Consider the following 19,323-nt stretch of genomic DNA (forward strand, 5'->3'; position numbering starts at 1 on the left):
GAAAACATATGCAGGGGCTGAGTACTTGGTGCACTCAGTGAACTCATGCCCAAAATACATTTCATCAATAAAGTTATGTCAAGCCACCGTTGAGTGAAACTCGGGTTTTACTTTAAAAATGCCGAGAAACACTAAAATCATTTCCATAAAAAGGTGCATGCGCATGCAAACATCATCGTCATCCTCCATCATGTACCATATCTGAACCATCATGTGAAACGAGAATGTGGCCACAAACTCGATCACTGGACCGGCCGACCACAAAGGACGGCTCACGATCCCCATCAGTGCACTAGTCTGAGTAGGGACTCACTCCCTAGTCAGACTCGAATTCGTTAACCATCAAGTCTAGTAGGACATTATCCTAGTAGACAATCAGATAGGCAATTCACAACATAAAATACGGCATGACATAACATTCAAACCACCCTTATCTCACCATATACATATCATTGCAAATAAAGAGTTTAAGTAATAAAGCCCACCTCAAAAGCTTAGAGTTTTCCTTAAGTAGCTTTTCGTTCCGACTTTAGCGGCAGTGCGAACCACCTTTTCGGAAAACAATTAAAGTACACATCAATATCAAGAAGGAAAACATTTAGAATGCATGCACTCTAATTAAAGTCTTTTATCTCGTTACTCGGTTTCCGTGCATTTTCGATTATTCGGCGGCCGCCCAAGCCGTCGCGTGCGGCGCCGGTTGGCCGTTTACGCTTATAACTCCTTCGTTGACTCCTCATATTTTTCCTCCATGATATAGGATTTAATCCCAAGATTTTGATTAAGCGCTTAACTTACTTTCACCAATTACTTTCCTTCGAATTTTATTTTTTTCGGACTTGGGGTAAAATTATTCAACCTCGAATTGTTCGGAAATTAATTAAATAATTTCTCGCGATTTAATTTAATTGACGGCCAAAAGATCTATTTGCTTAGCCCACCTTGTTCCTCCAATTAAAAGAAATGAGCCCAACAAGAAATAAAAGAATGAGGCCTAAATCATTTTTTTTACACCAGGCAAAAGGCCCAAATTCTTTAAACACTACAAGGCCCAATTAAAAGTCAAAAGGAAAAAAATTTAGTCCAAAAGAACTACTCCCTTCTCCCTCTCGGTAATCGTCTCTCTCTCTTTCTCCCAATCACATTTGCCCCAAATTCTAGCCGCCTATTCTCCTCCATCTCCACCGCCATTTTCCGTCGCCGTCGCCGGGCACCACCGTGCTGCTGCTGTCCCAGCCCGTCGGTCAGCCTCCAATCAACACCGATGCAGCCCCAAAAACAACCCCGGCAACCCCGCTGCTGTCCCAGCAGCCCCGAACAGCCCCGGAACACCGTGAAACGAACCCGAACTATCCCGATTCGACCCGCAAGATAAGTTCTCATTACAAAGTTATCTTCTTTCGCATTTTTTTTCCGATTAACAGTCGTGGGGTTCAATTCGATTGATGTTGGGTTATTGATTGAATATTTATCATGTCAAGTGTGGGAGTGATGTATGATGAACAAGATGCTAAAAATCATGACTTGAAATTGGAAAGGAAATTATACCTTCTTTTCGGTCGTGGAAATTGGTAGGGCCGAGAGGGATAAACTCCTTGGCTTGGCAGATTGTTTCTGTCAAAGATTGAACAAAAGTTTTGAAACTGGACTAGAATTGATTTGCTTGAGCTATGAGTTGGTGAAAGAAATTACCTTGACTTGTGTGAGATTGAAACAAAAAAGGCAGCAATTTCTTCTACTCTCACTCTCTCGGCTCTCTCTGTGATTTTGCTCGAAAATGTTGAAGCGAAAGGGTAGGAGAGGAGATAAATGAACATCGAATTTAGTTTGTGTGACTCTTAATTTTTTGCAGACTTGAATGAGGAAGGTGGAAGGTGGAAGTTCACCTTGGAAACTCAAGAGTTGGCGTTCTAGGGAGGAGAAGGAAGAAGCTTGGGCTTGCAAGGAGTTCTATGAAGAAATTGGGCTCAAAACATCTCCCACAACTTTAATTAAATTGTTTAGGCTCATTTAGTTGCAGAGCTATAATTTTATTTATTTGTTGGACTTTTTTTTTTCGATTGTTATGGCCCAAAGCCATAAAAACATTTGGACTCCAACTTTATTTGAGAAGCCCAAGTGTATATACTTTACATTCTCGCATGTCTTTTTATTAATTAAAGTTCACGGAAAACTTTAATTAATTTCTTCGTTCCCATTTCCAACAAAGATTAAGATAGCCCGTTGTAACATTTAGTACTTAAAAAGTACGGGCGTTACAATCTATCCACCTTAACAGAAATTTCGTCCCGAAATTTGCTCATCTCATAACATTATCAATCATACTCCATTCATTATCACGTCCAACATCAATTGCATAAACATTACTCATTTTAAAACATTTTACCTTCTCTTTCGTTGAGCGCGGCGAGACGGAATGTTGAGCCTTCAATGAATACTCTTTTAGTCTAGCGAAACGAGTCTAGACTAGGTTAAATAAAAGACTCTCGGTCCAGAGCGGAAGGAAAATGGCTTTGATACCATTCTGTCACGACCGCACTTCCTAAGGATAGAAAGCACGGTGGATCGCGACTAATGGGGGAAAAAAAGAAGCGGGGAAGAAGGGGGAAACAATCAAGGGGTACGATATGTAGATCAAAAGATAAACTTTATTACCAATTATAGTCTGAAATCACGAATCACAAAGTTCGTGGGAAACATAGTTCAACAGAATAAAGAAAACATGGGAGCTAAAAAAAAACTTGACGTAGCGGAAGCAATTGAGAGTTAGCTACTACTATGTATGAAGACACAATAGTAACCGGAACGTTTATTGAATCCCGTCTTTGTCCAAATGCTCAACATCCTCCGTCTCCCGTCCACGCTCAACCTGCACATAGGGAAAACATATGCAGGGGCTGAGTACTTGGTGCACTCAGTGAACTCATGCCCAAAATACATTTCATCAATAAAGTTATGTCAAGCCACCGTTGAGTGAAACTCGGGTTTTACTTTAAAAATGCCGAGAAACACTAAAATCATTTCCATAAAAAGGTGCATGCGCATGCAAACATCATCGTCATCCTCCATCATGTACCATATCTGAACCATCATGTGAAACGAGAATGTGGCCACAAACTCGTTCACTGGACCGGCCGACCACAAAGGACGGCTCACGATCCCCATCAGTGCACTAGTCTGAGTAGGGACTCACTCCCTAGTCAGACCCGAATTCGTTAACCATCAAGTCTAGTAGGACATTATCCTAGTAGACAATCAGATAGGCAATTCAAAACATAAAATACGGCATGACATAATGATACGACCCCAGCTATACAGCAGCCTCGGCATGAACCGATCGTGGAACAGGGAGTAAGGCAGGAGCCGATTGTGGAACAGGGAGTAACCCCGGCTGAAGCACCGTCTCAGCGTGAGCCGGACGGGGAGCAGAGTATAAGGAGGGCCGCGGATAGGCGCGACGCGAGAGTCCAGGAGGATGCATCCATTGCGAGGACAAGGCCGATGAGGAATGTGAAACCTCCGAGCAGATTCGGCAACTACGTTGCCAAATAGATCTTTCCATATTTTCTCTTCTTTTATTTTTGATATTAGTCGAACCTAGTAGTATTTTTGGAATATTTTTATTTTTTATTTTTGTTTTGCGTCGAGCGTAATTATAAGCTCCGTCGGGTTTTCTTGTTGATTCTTTCCCGATGTAGGATTAGGTCGAATCAAACCTAGGGTCTATAGATTATAAATAGGGCCATATTTTTCATTCGAGAGATATAAGATTTTGATTGCCCTACTTGACGTTGCTTTAACTATCAAGAAATACTCGAATTCACGCTGCCCGACGAGAGATCTCGCGCACAGCTGCTTCGGGAGAGATTCCGCCGACCCTCTGTTAAGGGCGCCGGACGTTCGGGGACGACGGGAGGAGTCGTCGGTTGCCGTTAAGGGAGAGAAGCCTTAACATCTGGTGCTTTCACTTGAACTCTATGAGACGCTACAACAACTACGGTCGGTCGGGGTGGGGTTCATCTCGCCGGGGCCAACCGTCGGCTCGTCGGGAGGCTGGGGGGTTTAGCCACCATCCGCTTGATGAGTTGGAATTTGAGACGAGACAGGGAGAGGATGTTCAGCAGGGAGATCCGGTTAACAATAAATTGGACCGCTTGTTGGATCGTTTTGATAAATTAGACGTGTGGAGGGATGAGACGGACCGGAGGTTTGAGAATCTTGAAGCGCCTCCCTCACGCGAGGTCGAACCCCCGTCGCGACAAGACGATTGGGAGGAGTATGAGGATGTGGACGTTAGGGGCAAGAGGCCATGGGACCGAGGGCATAGGCCTCGACGTGCGGCAGTTAGTTGGGATACATCGGGGGTTGATTCTACCCGTTCGAGGTTTAACAGTTTCAATCAGTCATTTGACCGCCCACCGTCCTGTTGGGACCCCCCCCAACGCTTCAGTTCGCGTGAGGCATCGTTTGACAAATCCGACAGGGTGAAGATGGCGGCGCCACGATTCGATGGCTCAGACGCGACCAATTGGGTATCGCGAGTCCAATTTTATTTTAATCACCTTATGATGCCAGACGCGCAGCGCTTACACTATGCGGTCATGTTGTTTGATCCCCCCGCATCGGAGTGGGTCTTTAACTATTGCGCGAACAATGAATTTGTCACGTGGCAGGAGTTCTTGGAGGATGTACGCCATCGTTTTGACAGACAAAGTTTTCAAGACTACTTTGGTCTAATTGCCAAATTGACACAGACCGGGTCGGTAATCGAATATCATGATACGTTTGAGAGATACCTCAACCGAGTTCAGGGCGTTCCGGAGAGGCAGCTCTTCACTCTGTTCGTGGGGGGTTTAAAACCGGATATGCAAGAGAGGTTGCGTCTGCATCGGCCGTCGTCCCTCGCTGCAGCGATGGCTTTGGCCTTGGAACTGGCCGATACTCACTACGATCACCAACAGCCCCAGCAGACATCTCGTCGGCCATGGCAACCTCGCGAGATGCGCAATCAGCCGACACCGAGCCCCACCCAGCCGCCACCTCCGAACGCTGGCGGCCAGCCTCAGCAGACAGGCCCTGGACGCGTTCCCAACCCCCCTCGCACACCTCAAATCCGGGTGTCCCAGGCTGAGAAGGCAGAACGGGCAAAACTGGGCCTCTGCTATTTCTGCCCGGATAAGTGGGTCGTGGGGCATGTTTGTAAACAGCGGCTGCTCTGTTATGCCGATGACCCGATCGATGTGGAGGACGAGGATTTGGAGCATGTGCCAACTGAGGCGTACGAGATCACAGAGGTAGCCCACGTCCACGCTATGTATGGGGGTCGTAGATCGCGCCCATTGAACGTGATAGGGACCATACAGGACCGGGAAGTGAGCATTTTGATCGTTACGGGAAGCGATCGGGATTTCCTACACCCACAGATCGCGCAGGGTTTACACCTGCCGATTTCCCCTATTCGACCATTCAGAGTGATTGTGGGGAATGGCGAGGCCCTGCTTTGCACGCACATTTCAAAGCAGACGAAGTTGGAAATACAGGGTACAACATTTTTGGTGGATTTACACATTCTGCCGGTGCATGGCCCGGACGTTATTTTGGGGATGGACTGGCTCGAGTCCTTGGGGCCAATCACGGCAGATTTCGCGGATAAGAAGCTGACATTCTCACACGGGGATCAACGGGTCGTGCTGAAGGGTATATTGCCCCCACCCCGCCGCGTTCCTCTTCAACTCTTCGCTTCGTTAGTGCCGGCAGAGAAGGGGCACGACATCTTCGAATTATTGTTACTAGACACGGAAACCGCTCAACCGGAGCACACTGCGGCCGAGGAGTTTCCGGCGGGTCTGCCGCCGGGTATAGTGGAGGCCCTCACACAATTCAAACCGGTTTTTAGCCTGCCGGCGGGAATGCCTCCCAAACGGCCCTTCGATCATCGTGTCCATTTGTTGCCTGGCACGAAACCCGTCAACGTGAGGCCTTACCGCTATCCTTACTTTCAGAAGAATGAAATTGAACGACAGGTTAGGGACATGCTTGAGCAGGGCATTATTCAGCGGAGCAACAGTTCGTTCTCGTCCCCAGTACTACTCATCAGGAAGAAGGACGGGACATTTCGATTTTGCATCGATTACCGGGCTTTGAACAGCGCCACGGTCCCGGATCAATTTCCGATCCCGACGGCAGACGAACTCTTTGACGAGCTGGGCAAGGCTCGGATTTTCACTAAACTAGACCTCCGTTCGGGGTACCATCAAATTAGAATGCATGACGCAGACATCTTCAAAACGGCCTTCCGCACTCATGATGGCCACTTTGAGTTTTTGGTCATGCCCTTCGGCCTTACGAATGCACCCTCGACGTTTCAGGCGGCTATGAATGCTATTTTTCAACCAATGCTTCGGAAATTTGTCATCGTCTTCTTCGATGACATTTTAGTCTACAGCCCGTCGGTCGAGACGCACGGACAACACTTGACCGAGGTGCTTGCCGTATTACAGACGAACAACTTCTTTGTGAAGCTATCGAAGTGTTCGTTTTGCAGCACCACGGTGGAATATTTGGGCCATTTGATCAGCGGGGGCCTCCTTAAAGCCGACCCGAGTAAAATTTCCGCAATGACAGCCTGGCCTACACCCACGTCGGTCAAGCAGCTCAGGGGGTTTTTGGGTCTGACGGGGTACTACCGTCGCTTTATTGCTGGTTATGCGATGATTGCAGCTCCGTTAACCGAGCTGCTCAAGAAAGATTCCTTCCATTGGTCTCCGGAGGCTGAGGAGAGTTTTGGAAACTTAAAGACGGCAATGACATCAGCCCCGGTGTTGCGACTGCCCGACTTCGACCGCCAGTTCTGCGTCGAGACCGACGCCTCTGATCTGGGCATCGGGGCAGTATTGTTGCAGGATAGCCACCCCATCGCATTTTTTAGCAAGAAATTGGGCCCTCGACGTCGGGTGGCGTCTACGTATCACAAGGAATTGTACGCCATTGTGGAAGCGGTACAAAAATGGCGACAGTATCTCTTGGGGCGGGAATTCGTTATTCGAAGTGACCAAAAGAGCTTGAAGGAATTACTACAGCAGGTCGTTCAAACCCCAGACCAGTAGCTCTATGTGCGGAAATTAATGGGGTACAAGTTTAAAATAGAGTACAAAAAGGGGACGTCCAACCGCGCGGCAGATGCACTGTCACGCCGCGCAGACCCATCCGACGACGGCCCACCACACGAGGGAGGGGGTGTGGACCTGGGGAATGCGCGGGACGACGGGGTCCTTTTAGCAGCGGCCGCAAGCCCAATCCCGCATTTGATTGACCTGCTCCGGCGCGAGACAGCCTCGTATCCGGAGATGCGCGAACTGACCAAGAAGATAAAGGAGGGCCACGCACCGCCGCACCTATCATGCGTGGACGGGTTGGTCTACTATAAGAGGCGCATTTTTGTGGGTTCTCGATCTTCCGCTCGCACGCCGATACTCACCGAATACCATTGTTCTCAATCGGCGGGGCATCCGGGCTTTGAGCGAACTCTCCGTAGGGTAACCGCCGAGTTCTACTGGCCGAATATGAAGAAGGAGATTCGCCGTTTCGTCGAATCGTGCGTAGTATGCCAGACCACAAAGTACTCTACTCAAAAGCCAGCAGGGTTGCTACAACCTCTGCCGATTCCTTCCCAGGTTTGGGAGGATGTATCGATGGACTTCATTACGGGACTACCGCCGTCGCATGGATACACGGCCATCATGGTCGTCGTAGATCGCTTGTCCAAATATGCCCACTTCGCAGCCTTGCCGACACGATTTGATGCATTACGGGTTGCACATCTGTTTGTTAACACGGTGGTTCGTCACCATGGATTTCCCAAGACGTTGGTTTCGGATCGCGATTCTGTATTTTTGAATAAGATTTGGGAGGAAATTATGCGTCTAAGTGGGACCAAGTTGAATTTCTCGACGGCATATCACCCGCAGTCGGATGGCCAAACGGAGGTGCGAAATAGGGGGCTCGAGCAGTATCTGCGCGCCTTTGCGGGGGACCGTCCGTCGAAGTGGACTAACTTCCTACCATGGGCGGAACTCGCCCTAAATTGTTTCTATCATGCGGGTCTAGGCATGTCGCCTTTCAAAGCCTTATACGGGAGGGACCCGCCCAGCCTGGTGTTTGCTCCGCCTTCGTCCGCGACGCCGCTGTCAGTAGCAGAACTCATACGCGAGCGGAGTCAGCTGCTGGTGCAGCTTAGAGGGAATTTGGCTCGAGCACAACAACGAATGCGAGATTCGGCGAACAAACACCGTCGACATGTGGAGTTTGTGGTGGGAGATAAGGTGTTGCTCAAATTACAGCCTTATCGACAGCATTCGGTGGCGCGGCCGTTGTCGGCCAAGCTGGCGCGACGGTATTATGGCCCATTTAAAGTTATCGGGAGGATAGGGCAAGTCGCCTATCGCCTTCGGCTTCCGGAGGGCAGCAGGATTCATAACGTATTCCACGTCAGCCTCCTTCGGCCGTTTGTAGAGGGCGACGCAATGGGTATGGACGTCGAGTTGCCGACGGAGTTCTTCGGTGACCGACCGGTGGTGTATCCGGTTCGTGTCTTGGAGAAGCGGATGCTCTGGAATGGAGATCAGCCACGGGAACACGCTCTGGTTCGCTGGTCGGACGGTACAGAGTCGCCAACATGGGAACCGCTGGAGATCATTCGGGAGAAGTTTCCGAATATCCTCCTTGAGGACAAGGATGTGGCTATGGAGGGGGGGGGTTGATACGACCCCAGCTATACAGCAGCCTCGGCATGAACCGATCGTGGAACAGGGAGTAAGGCAGGAGCCGATTGTGGAACAGGGAGTAACCCCGGCTGAAGCACCGTCTCAGCGTGAGCCAGACGGGGAGCAGAGTATAAGGAGGGCCGCGGATAGGCGCGACGCGAGAGTCCAGGAGGATGCATCCATTGCGAGGACAAGGCCGATGAGGAATGTGAAACCTCCGAGCAGATTCGGCAACTACGTTGCCAAATAGATCTTTCCATATTTTCTCTTCTTTTATTTTTGATATTAGTCGAACCTAGTAGTATTTTTGGAATATTTTTATTTTTTATTTTTGTTTTGCGTCGAGCGTAATTATAAGCTCCGTCGGGTTTTCTTGTTGATTCTTTCCCGATGTAGGATTAGGTCGAATCAAACCTAGGGTATAGAGATTATAAATAGGGCCATATTTTTCATTCGAGAGATATAAGATTTTGATTGCCCTACTTGACGTTGCTTTAACTATCAAGAAATACTCGAATTCACGCTGCCCGACGAGAGATCTCGCGCACAGCTGCTTCGGGAGAGATTCCGCCGACCCTCTGTTAAGGGCGCCGGACGTTCGGGGACGACGGGAGGAGTCGTCGGTTGCCGTTAAGGGAGAGAAGCCTTAACACATAACATTCAAACTACCCTTATCTCACCATATACATATCATTGCAAATAAAGAGTTTAAGTAATAAAGCCCTCCTCAAAAGCTTAGAGTTTTCCTTAAGTAGCTTTTCGTTCCGACTTTAGCGGCAGTGCGAACCACCTTTTCGGAAAACAATTAAAGTACACATCAATATCAAGAAGGAAAACATTTAGAATGCATGCACTCTAATTAAAGTCTTTTATCTCGTTACTCGGATTTAATCCCAAGATTTTGATTAAGCGCTTAACTTACTTTCACCAATTACTTTCCTTCGAATTTTATTTTTTTCGGACTTGGGGTAAAATTATTCAACCTCGAATTGTTCGGAAATTAATTAAATAATTTCTCGCGATTTAATTTAATTGACGGCCAAAAGATCTATTTGCTTAGCCCACCTTGTTCCTCCAATTAAAAGAAATGAGCCCAACAAGAAATAAAAGAATGAGGCCTAAATCATTTTTTTTACACCAGGCAAAATGCCCAAATTCTTTAAACACTACAAGGCCCAATTAAAAGTCAAAAGGAAAAAAATTTAGTCCAAAAGAACTACTCCCTTCTCCCTCTCGGTAATCGTCTCTCTCTCTTTCTCCCAATCACATTTGCCCCAAATTCTCGCCGCCTATTCTCCTCCATCTCCACCGCCATTTTCCGTCGCTGTCGCCGGGCACCACCGTGCTGCTGCTGTCCCAGCCCGTCGGTCAGCCACCAATCAACACCGATGCAGCCCCAAAAACAACCCCGGAAACCCCGCTGCTGTCCCAGCAGCCCCGAACAGCCCCAGAACACCGTGAAACGAACCCGAACTATCCCGATTCGACCCGCAAGATAAGTTCTCATTACAAAGTTATCTTCTTTCGCATTTTTTTTCCGATTAACAGTCGTGGGGTTCAATTCGATTGATGTTGGGTTATTGATTGAATATTGATCATGTCAAGTGTGGGAGTGATGTATGATGAACAAGATGCTAAAAATCATGACTTGAAATTGGGAAGGAAATTATACCTTCTTTTCGGTCGTGGAAATTGGTAGGGCCGAGAGGGATGAACTCCTTGGCTTGGCAGATTATTTCTGTCAACGATTGAACAAAAGTTTTGAAACTGGACTAGAATTGATTTGCTTGAGCTATGAGTTGGTGAAAGAAATTACCTTGACTTGTGTGAGATTGAAACAAAAAAGGCAGCAATTTCTTCTACTCTCACTCTCTCTGTGATTTTGCTTGAAAATGTTGAAGCGAAAGGGTAGGAGAGGAGATAAATGAACATCGAATTTAGTTTGTGTGACTCTTAATTTTTTGCAGACTTGAATGAGGAAGGTGGAAGGTGGAAGTTCACCTTGGAAACTCAAGAGTTGGCGTTCTAGGGAGGAGAAGGAAGAAGCTTGGGCTTGCAAGGAGTTCTATGAAGAAATTGGGCTCAAAACATCTCCCACAACTTTAATTAAATTGTTTGGGCTCATTTAGTTGCAGAGCTATAATTTTATTTATTTGTTGGACTTTTTTTTTCGATTGTTATGGCCCAAAGCCATAAAAACATTTGGACTCCAACTTTATTTGAGAAGCCCAAGTGTATATACTTTACATTCTCGCATGTCTTTTTATTAATTAAAGTTCACGGAAAACTTTAATTAATTTCTTCGTTCCCATTTCCAACAAAGATTAAGATAGCCCGTTGTAACATTTAGTACTTAAAAAGTACGGGCGTTACAATCTATCCACCTTAACAGAAATTTCGTCCCGAAATTTGCTCATCTCATAACATTATCAATCATACTCCATTCATTATCACGTCCAACATCAATTGCATAAACATTCCTCATTTCAAAACATTTTACCTTCTCTTTCGTTGAGCGCGGCGAGACGGAATGTTGAGCCTTCAATGAATACTCTTTTAGTCTAGCGACTGGACTAGGTTAAATAAAAGACTCTCGGTCCAAAGCGGAAGGAAAAATGGCTTTGATACCATTCTGTCACGACCGCACTTCCTAAGGATAGAAAGCACGGTGGATCGCGACTAATGGGGGAAAAAAGAAGCGGGGAAGAAGGGGGAAACAATCAAGGGGTACGATATGTAGATCAAAAGATGAACTTTATTACCAATTATAGTCTGAAATCACGAATCACAAAGTTCGTGGGAAACATAGTTCAACAGAATAAAGAAAACATGGGAGCTAAAAAAAAACTTGACGTAGCGGAAGCAATTGTGAGTTAGCTACTACTATGTATGAAGACACAATAGTAACCGGAACGTTTATTGAATCCCGTCTTTGTCCAAATGCTCAACATCCTCCGTCTCCCGTCCACGCTCAACCTGCACATAGGGAAAACATATGCAGGGGCTGAGTACTTGGTGCACTCAGTGAACTCATGCCCAAAATACATTTCATCAATAAAGTTATGTCAAGCCACTGTTGAGTGAAACTCGGGTTTTACTTTAAAAATGCCGAGAAACACTAAAATCATTTCCATAAAAAGGTGCATGCGCATGCAAACATCATCGTCATCCTCCATCATGTACCATATCTGAACCATCATGTGAAACGAGAATGTGGCCACAAACTCGATCACTGGACCGACCGACCACAAAGGATGGCTCACGATCCCCATCAGTGCACTAGTCTAAGTAGAGACTCCCTCCATAGTCAGATCCGAATTCGTTAACCATCAAAGTCTAGTAGGACATTATCCTAGTAGACAATCAGATAGGCAATTCAAAACATAAAATACGGCATGACATAACATTCAAACCACCCTTATCTCACCACATACATATCATTGCAAATAAATAGTTTAAGTAATAAAGCCAACCTCAAAAGCTTAGAGTTTTCCTTAAGTAGCTTCTCGTTCCGACTTTAGCGGCCGTGCGAACCACCTTTTCGGAAAATAATTAAAGTACACATCAATATCAAGAAGGAAAACATTTAGAATGCATGCACTCTAATTAAAGTCTTTTATCTCGTTACTCGGTTTCCGTGCATTTTTGATTATTCGGCGGCTGCCCAAGGCGTCGCGTGCGGCGCCGATCGGCCGTTTACGCTTATAACTCCTTCGTTGACTCCTCATATTTTTCCTCCATGATATAGGATTTAATCCCAAGATTTTGATTAAGCGCTTAACTTACTTTCACCAATTACTTTCCTTCGAATTTTATTTTTTTCGGACATGGGGTAAAATTATTCAACCTCGAATTATTCGGAAATTAATTAAATAATTTCCCGCGATTTAATTTAATTGACGGCCCAAAGATCTATTTGCTTAGCCCACCTTGTTCCTCCAATTAAAAGAAATGAGCCCAACAAGAAATAAAAGAATGAGGCCCAAATCATTTTTTTACACCAGGCAGAAGGCCCAAATTCTTTAAACACTACAAGGCCCAATTAAAAGTCAAAAGGAAAAAAAATTAGTCCAAAAGAACTACTCCCTTCTCCCTCTCGGTAATCGTCTCTCTCTCTTTCTCCCAATCACATTTACCCCAAATTCTCGCCGCCTATTCTCTTCCATCTCCACCGCCATTTTCCGTCGCCGTCGCCGGGCACCACCGTGCCGCTGCTGTCCCAGCCCGTCGGTCAGCCTCCAATCAACCCCGATGCAGCCCCAAAAACAACCCCGGCAGCCCCGCTGCTGTCCCAGCAGCCCCGAACAGCCCCGGAACACCGTGAAACGAACCCGGACTATCCCGATTCGACCCGCAAGATAAGTTCTCATTACAAAGTTATCTTCTTTCGCATTTTTTTTCCGATTAACAGTCGTGGGGTTCAATTCGATTGATGTTGGGTTATTGATTGAATATTGATCATGTCAAGTGTGGGAGTGATGTATGATGAACAAGATGCTAAAGATCTCAAACGGGCAAGAATCTCAACAGTAGGGGTTGCAGTATAAAAAGGGTCTTTCGGATCTCACTTTCCATCAACCACTTTCAGAACCATTGTGCTATCCTATTCTACTTCTTTCCAAATTCAAATCACCCGCAATCATAATCAGAGAGAAATGCAGGGCAATCAACTCGAGACTTCCAATATTTCCTCATTTTCTTCAGGAGCCGGTATCAACAGTAATAATCAGAGATCCTTGTCACCACCCAGCCCACCAACCACCAGAACCCCATTATTGCCTCCTAGATTCATCGGCCCGCTCCAATATGTGGACCCGACTGACATAAGGCGTGTGGACTCCGTACTCAGAAGTTTTCCCACCGGTGCTGACCCCGTGGAGATTTACACCGCCCTCAAGGCCCGCCTAGGAATTTTTCAGTCTAAGGACCCAGCTTCGCCACCACCAGCAGAAGGGCTGCCTCTTCCCAGTGATCTCCTACTACGACGAAAGGAGGCAGAATATAACTTTTTTTTACTATAGAGGATGACTCCATCCCGAGAAGGACGCGCCGCCAGACGATGAACCAGCTGCTTCTTGAAGCTGAGGTTTCAAGGCAGCAAGTGGATGAAAAGAGACAAGCGTACCAAGGGACCGGAGCAGTCATAGAAGCAAGCAAGACTGTGGAGGGCAACTAGAAGAGAGCAGAGGAAGGGGGAAGAAAGTATCATTCCTCCCCCTGATAAGGGCCACCGAGGAGGAGCTCCGATAAGCGCGAACACCTTGGAGGCAATAAGGATGGCCTGTGTAATGGAGGCAACAAGGAAGGCGTGCAACATCCCCTGATTCAACCATCTAGAAGGCAGTAGTATTACCCTTAACTCTGTTTCTTTGTGTAAATTGTGTTTTTGACTCCGTTCTCACACTTAGTCTTGTGTTTGGACTAAGTGTGAGAAGTTTATGGAAGTTGTTGTCTGTTTTGCCTATTTGTATGTTTTTTTATTTGTTAGCATGCGTTGATCGCTGGCACTGTCTCACACTTAGCCCAATGTCTGGTCTAAGTGTGAGAAGTTTCCCTTGTTTGTTGTGCCATTGCCTGTGCCTAACCCTTTTTCCACTGCATCCAGTTCCTCGAGGACGAGTTCATATGCAGTGGGGAGGGGGGACAAGTTAGTTACAGTAGAATCATACATGCTAAAATTTTTCAAAAATAACAAATTCCAGTTAGTAATAAATTAGGCAATATGCATGAAATTGGATAAATGGAAGACTTGATTACCTTTTGGAAGAGTTAGAAAAATGATTCAGTATGCTCGCATGTAAAAACTTGATTGCAAAAACTTGATCAATTTGAACGACGCAAGTATGATGGAAACGCTCAATTTCTAAACCAACTGTGAAGCCTCTCTATATGTAAGTTATAAGCCAAAAGTAGAACACTTTCTACTATTTTTACAAAAGATATTTTTATGAGAGGCTGACTTTTAGTATTGAGATGAAAATTGCACAAGTAGTAAGGACTAAAGGCATTAGGACTTAACCACTTGAGCCATTTCTTTTCCTTCGTTCCACAAACCGGCCTCACTAATCAAGGCAACCCTTAATTAACCACGTTGAGCCCATGCACTTTTACCCATTCTTTGAAGCCTTAAAACCAAATTTTACGTTTTACATCACGTGAGAAAAAGGGTCAAAGAAATGAAATATAACAAAAGGGGATGGCGATAAAATGTTCAAAATAAAGGGTAGCCGGGTTGATCAAGTTAGACAATCGGGTTGATCATATAAAAAAATTAGGAATGAAGAAAAGGTTTGAGAAAAAGAAAGGGGCAGGAAATAGTTGTAACCTGACCCAGAAAATCAAAAGTAAAAAAAAAGCCGAAAGTTATAAGGCTAAAGGTCGAAATTTGACCGAGAAGGAGCATCAAGAAGAGGAAGAAATAAATATCCCAAATCTGGTCCAGCGAGTTTAGTCAAATCTTTGGCTTTTTGACTTATGTGATTTTTCTTTTTAAATTTTATTTTTGAACTTAGAACCCCTAGGACCCCACCCTAATACGTTACTACCCTTGAGCCCCGTTACAACCCAAAACAAAGACCTTAAGGAACTATCTTGTGCAGTCCTATTCAAAGTATTAAATTTATGGCAACACCGAGTGAACAGTCCTAACATCTCTGGTGAGAAATGAATGATTGAGTGAATCCAACAGTGGTTTTTAAATTGAGCAATCTTGACAAGCTGACACCTTGATCAAGCAAAAGCGAAAGAGAAGGAACACAAGCTACTAGCAAATAGATTGACCTCGACCTCGGGTATGATTGTCAAAAAATTATTCGGTCTAATGCATGCATGTGAATACGTGTTTTTATCTTAAGGTCTTGTTTCTCTTTTCGTATTTTTTTTGTTTTACTTGTGAAATAAGTAAACTGATAAGTCGTATTCTAGGCCTTGGTTACGGGTGAGTATGATGTGCTTAATTGATTATATTTGCAAAACAGTTGTTTAAAGTGTGCAGGTTAAGCATTCTAGCCAGTAGGGAAGTTTCGGAATGTTCAGGTGAAGGAGGCGCCAGCATGATCTCGTACTGATCAGTATTCGTGCTAAAACGGCTTGAGATGGAGAAGACGGATAGCTGGGACGGATTACCCACAATTAAGGGCAAAGAAGTCAAATTGCAACGAGGATTTACCCTAAAATCAAGGGTAGCCTCCCTATAAAAGGAAGCCAAATTGGAGAGAGACATATATACACAGATAGACACATTCACTCATTCACCACCATCTTTAGGTAGAAAGTTTTCTCGGTAGTTTCAGTCTTTCAGCCGTGTCCCGCTTCTTGCCTCGCCGTAGCCATGATCACTTGACGTTCAGATGTTCCCAGAATTCCAGTCATCGTCCATTCCAGCCAGCAAGATCGTAGTTTAGAGTCTCATCGCCCGGAGTGGCAAAACACTTTTACATTGCTTTCGTAGTTTTAAATTTCTCGCTTTCCTTACGTTGGATCTTGTTTGCCTTTGGATATTTTCTACTTTTGAAGTACTTTGTTGAAGATTCGAACGTGTTTATGCTATGAAGTTGATTTCCGTTTCGTTTATTGTGGTGTTTCTTAATTCCCTTGCCTAGTTAGCTTAGATCTAAAGTTTCTCGGTGTTTAAAGTGCTGAATCTCTCAATTGCGTTTACGTAACTAATTTCTTTAGGATAGATAAACAAGTACTGTTTGATCGGAAAGTAGATCGTTGCATGCAAAGCTTAGTTTTAATTTCTGAATCGTTCTTTCATGTTGACCAGTATGCAGAAGTCCAGTTTCAGTGTTTGATTTCAGATTTGATTTCTTAGTTTTGGATCTGTGTTTGTGAGTTGTTAATCTGAGTTTTCCGTGTTGAATCTGGAATTGTTATCTGAATTTTGGAAGTGTTTGTTGAAGAAGATGATGTCTATTTCAATTGGAGGGGACCACTTACTTTTCGAGATGCTTTTGCTTTTGTCCTTCACTTTTAGTTAAGCCCTGTCAGCCTAGTCATCAAACTTCCACTACACTCTGAATATTCTGTTTAGCCCAAAATAGAAACCCGTACCTTCCAAATATTTTCTGTTACAAAATTGTCTCCCCATTCCACGTACACAGTTACATTCCAAATGTTTTCCTTACCGTCTGACCAGTAGAACACCTCCTTTAAGTTCCAGCCTAGGTAGAAACTCAACCCAAGCGTGGTAGCTAACCAAATCTTCCAATTGTCACCGCGGTAGTTTAAGAACGCACCATCTCTGTGGGATTCGACCCTTACCACCACTATACTGATCAGTAGAAGTGGGTTGAGGAATCTTTGAAACCAAGGTCTAGGTTAGTTAGGATCTCTATCCTGATCAGTAGGATATATCCTTGCTTGAACGACACCTACGCACCTAGGTCCTTTCAAATGGCGCCGTTGCCTGGGATGGAGAGCGTTATTTGCAATTACTGTGAGTGATACTTCGGTGTATATATTGTGCATAACCTTTATTTTTTTTTTCTTTTCTTTTCTTTTCAGTTTATGAGAAGCAGTTCGGCTCCTGACCAGTGGAGGCCGAAGATACTTCAGCGAGGATCGATACTCGTAACCACTCGATCCGGGTTGTCGACGGCTTTATCTGGCTTAGGTTCGAGTAGCGACGAAGAGCAATACAACATAGAAGGACCAATACCAGAGGAGATACCACTGTTGGAAGGCATTCCAGTTCAGATGGCCGCCAACGGAGATGAGGATCCAGAGATCGGTACCCTTAACGCGCATACCGAGGGAGAACCATCGCAAGCCATAGTCGTCACTCCAGGGCAAACCGCCTGCGATGTGAAGCCTCATGTGATCGCGATTCTGCCTACATACTGTGGGAAGAGCTATGAAGGGCCGTATGAGTTTCTGCATGAGTTTTGTAAAATTTGTAGGGCGCAGAGGAGACCAGCAGGAGCGAATGAGGATGATTATAGGTTGAAGGCCTTGCCATTTGTGCTCAAGGGGGAAGCCAACACCTGGTTCATGCGCCTGCCCCCCAACTCCATTGAGACTTGGGCCGATTTCAAGTCAGCATTCCTAGGCGAGTTTTTCCCGTCATCAAAGACAAGCGCGCTGAAAAGGGAAATAACTAATGTGAAGCAAGGGTATGATGAACCCTTGAGCGATTATTGGGCAAGATACATGGGTCTTTTGGAATCATGTCCCAACCATCGCATGGCGGACATTGAAGTGCATCATACTTTCTACGAAGGTATGAACGCGGTAACCAAGGATCTAGCAAATTCATCGTCAGGAGGAAGCTTCACACAATTACGGGTCAGCGAAGCGAAGAGAGTCCTAAGGAAGCTACTGAATGCAAAGAAAGAGTATGACCAGTCAAGGGAAGGATACAACCGAGAGCGGGCTGCTGTTGTCTCGTCTACTGATCAGGAAAGTAAACTGGAGCAGAAAATGGACTTGAAGATGGATGAGCTGAAGAAGTCACTTCTGAGTGCGATCGAGAAAAGCACCCCACCACCTCCCCCAGCTGGGAATTACAAAGGTGCAGAACAAGGAAATCAAGGACCGAACTATGAACAGCCTAGTGACTACGTGAATATGGAACAGGTCAATGCTGCGGGGTACTTCAATTCCAGTGGGCATTGGATTCAGGGTAGACAACGGGATGCACCATGGAGGGATCATCCAAACTTTCGATGGGGAGACGGGGGCCACAATCAGAACCAAGGACAGAACCAGTATAACCCCAATCCAAACCAAAACCCTAACCGTGGACTAGCAAACCCAGACTACCAGCCCAACTGGTCAGGAAGAAACCAACAAACCCAAAATCAAAGCCCACAAAGCCAAAACCCGAATCTTGTTTATGTACCATCCCACCAGAGAAACTTCCACAGTTTCCAAAATCAGCCAAATCATGCACCCCAACACCATCAGAACCAAAATCAGTTTCAAGCCCAGCACCAGAATCAATATCCTCAAGATCATTACGTCCCTCCTGCCCAGTATAACCAATACCCGCCTAATCAAGGCCAGCAAAACTTCCAGAACTATCAACACCAAGGGCCGAATCATTTCCAAAATCCGAACAGGCCAAGGAGGTCCGTTGAGGACATGATGGGTGAAATGCTAGCGTCACAACAGAGCATCAAAGGAGACTTGCAATCCCATAACGAGGTCGTGCAGGGGATGCAAAATGCCCAGAAAGAACATAAGGCGAACATGGATATGATGAATAGGCAGTTAGCCCAACTGACCAGTTCGGTGGGGGATTTGAAGGGAAATGCAGGTAAACTCCCATCTACAGTCCAAATGCCCGACAAGGCAAATGTGAGTAAGGTTACGTTGCGGACCGGAACTACTTATGACGCGCCTCAACCCAAACGACCTAGTGGAGGATCTAACGGAACGAAGATAGGAGGCGATACCGTTTCAGCGGAAGAACTAGGGAGGCCTATGCCTCAGATGCAGGATCCATTCTTCTTGGATGCTACACCAATTGTAGGAGATGAACCCGAAACCCTACTGACCAGGAAGGAACCTCATCGAGAGGAAGAGCCCAGAATGGAAGCCCAGACTCAGGAACTAC

At 45.6% G+C, this 19,323-nt stretch overlaps 1 protein-coding gene across 1 annotated transcript; it reads left to right on the top strand.

Annotated features, from left to right (window-relative positions):
* The first annotated feature begins 3,977 nt into the window (after positions 1-3,977).
* On the top strand, positions 3,978-7,106 carry LOC121754429. The gene has a single exon (XM_042149790.1). The coding sequence runs from the start codon at positions 3,978-3,980 to the stop codon at positions 7,104-7,106; it is 3,129 nt and encodes a 1,042-aa protein (XP_042005724.1).
* Positions 7,107-19,323: the final 12,217 nt, after the last annotated feature.

This window comes from Salvia splendens, chromosome 11, assembly GCF_004379255.2.
Source record: "Salvia splendens isolate huo1 chromosome 11, SspV2, whole genome shotgun sequence".
NCBI classification, from domain to species: Eukaryota; Viridiplantae; Streptophyta; class Magnoliopsida; order Lamiales; family Lamiaceae; genus Salvia; species Salvia splendens.

Excerpts from the sequence above, each read along its gene's own strand:
- LOC121754429 (XM_042149790.1), top strand. The coding sequence starts at position 3,978 with ATGAGACGCTACAACAACTACGGTCGGTCGGGGTGGGGTTCATCTCGC.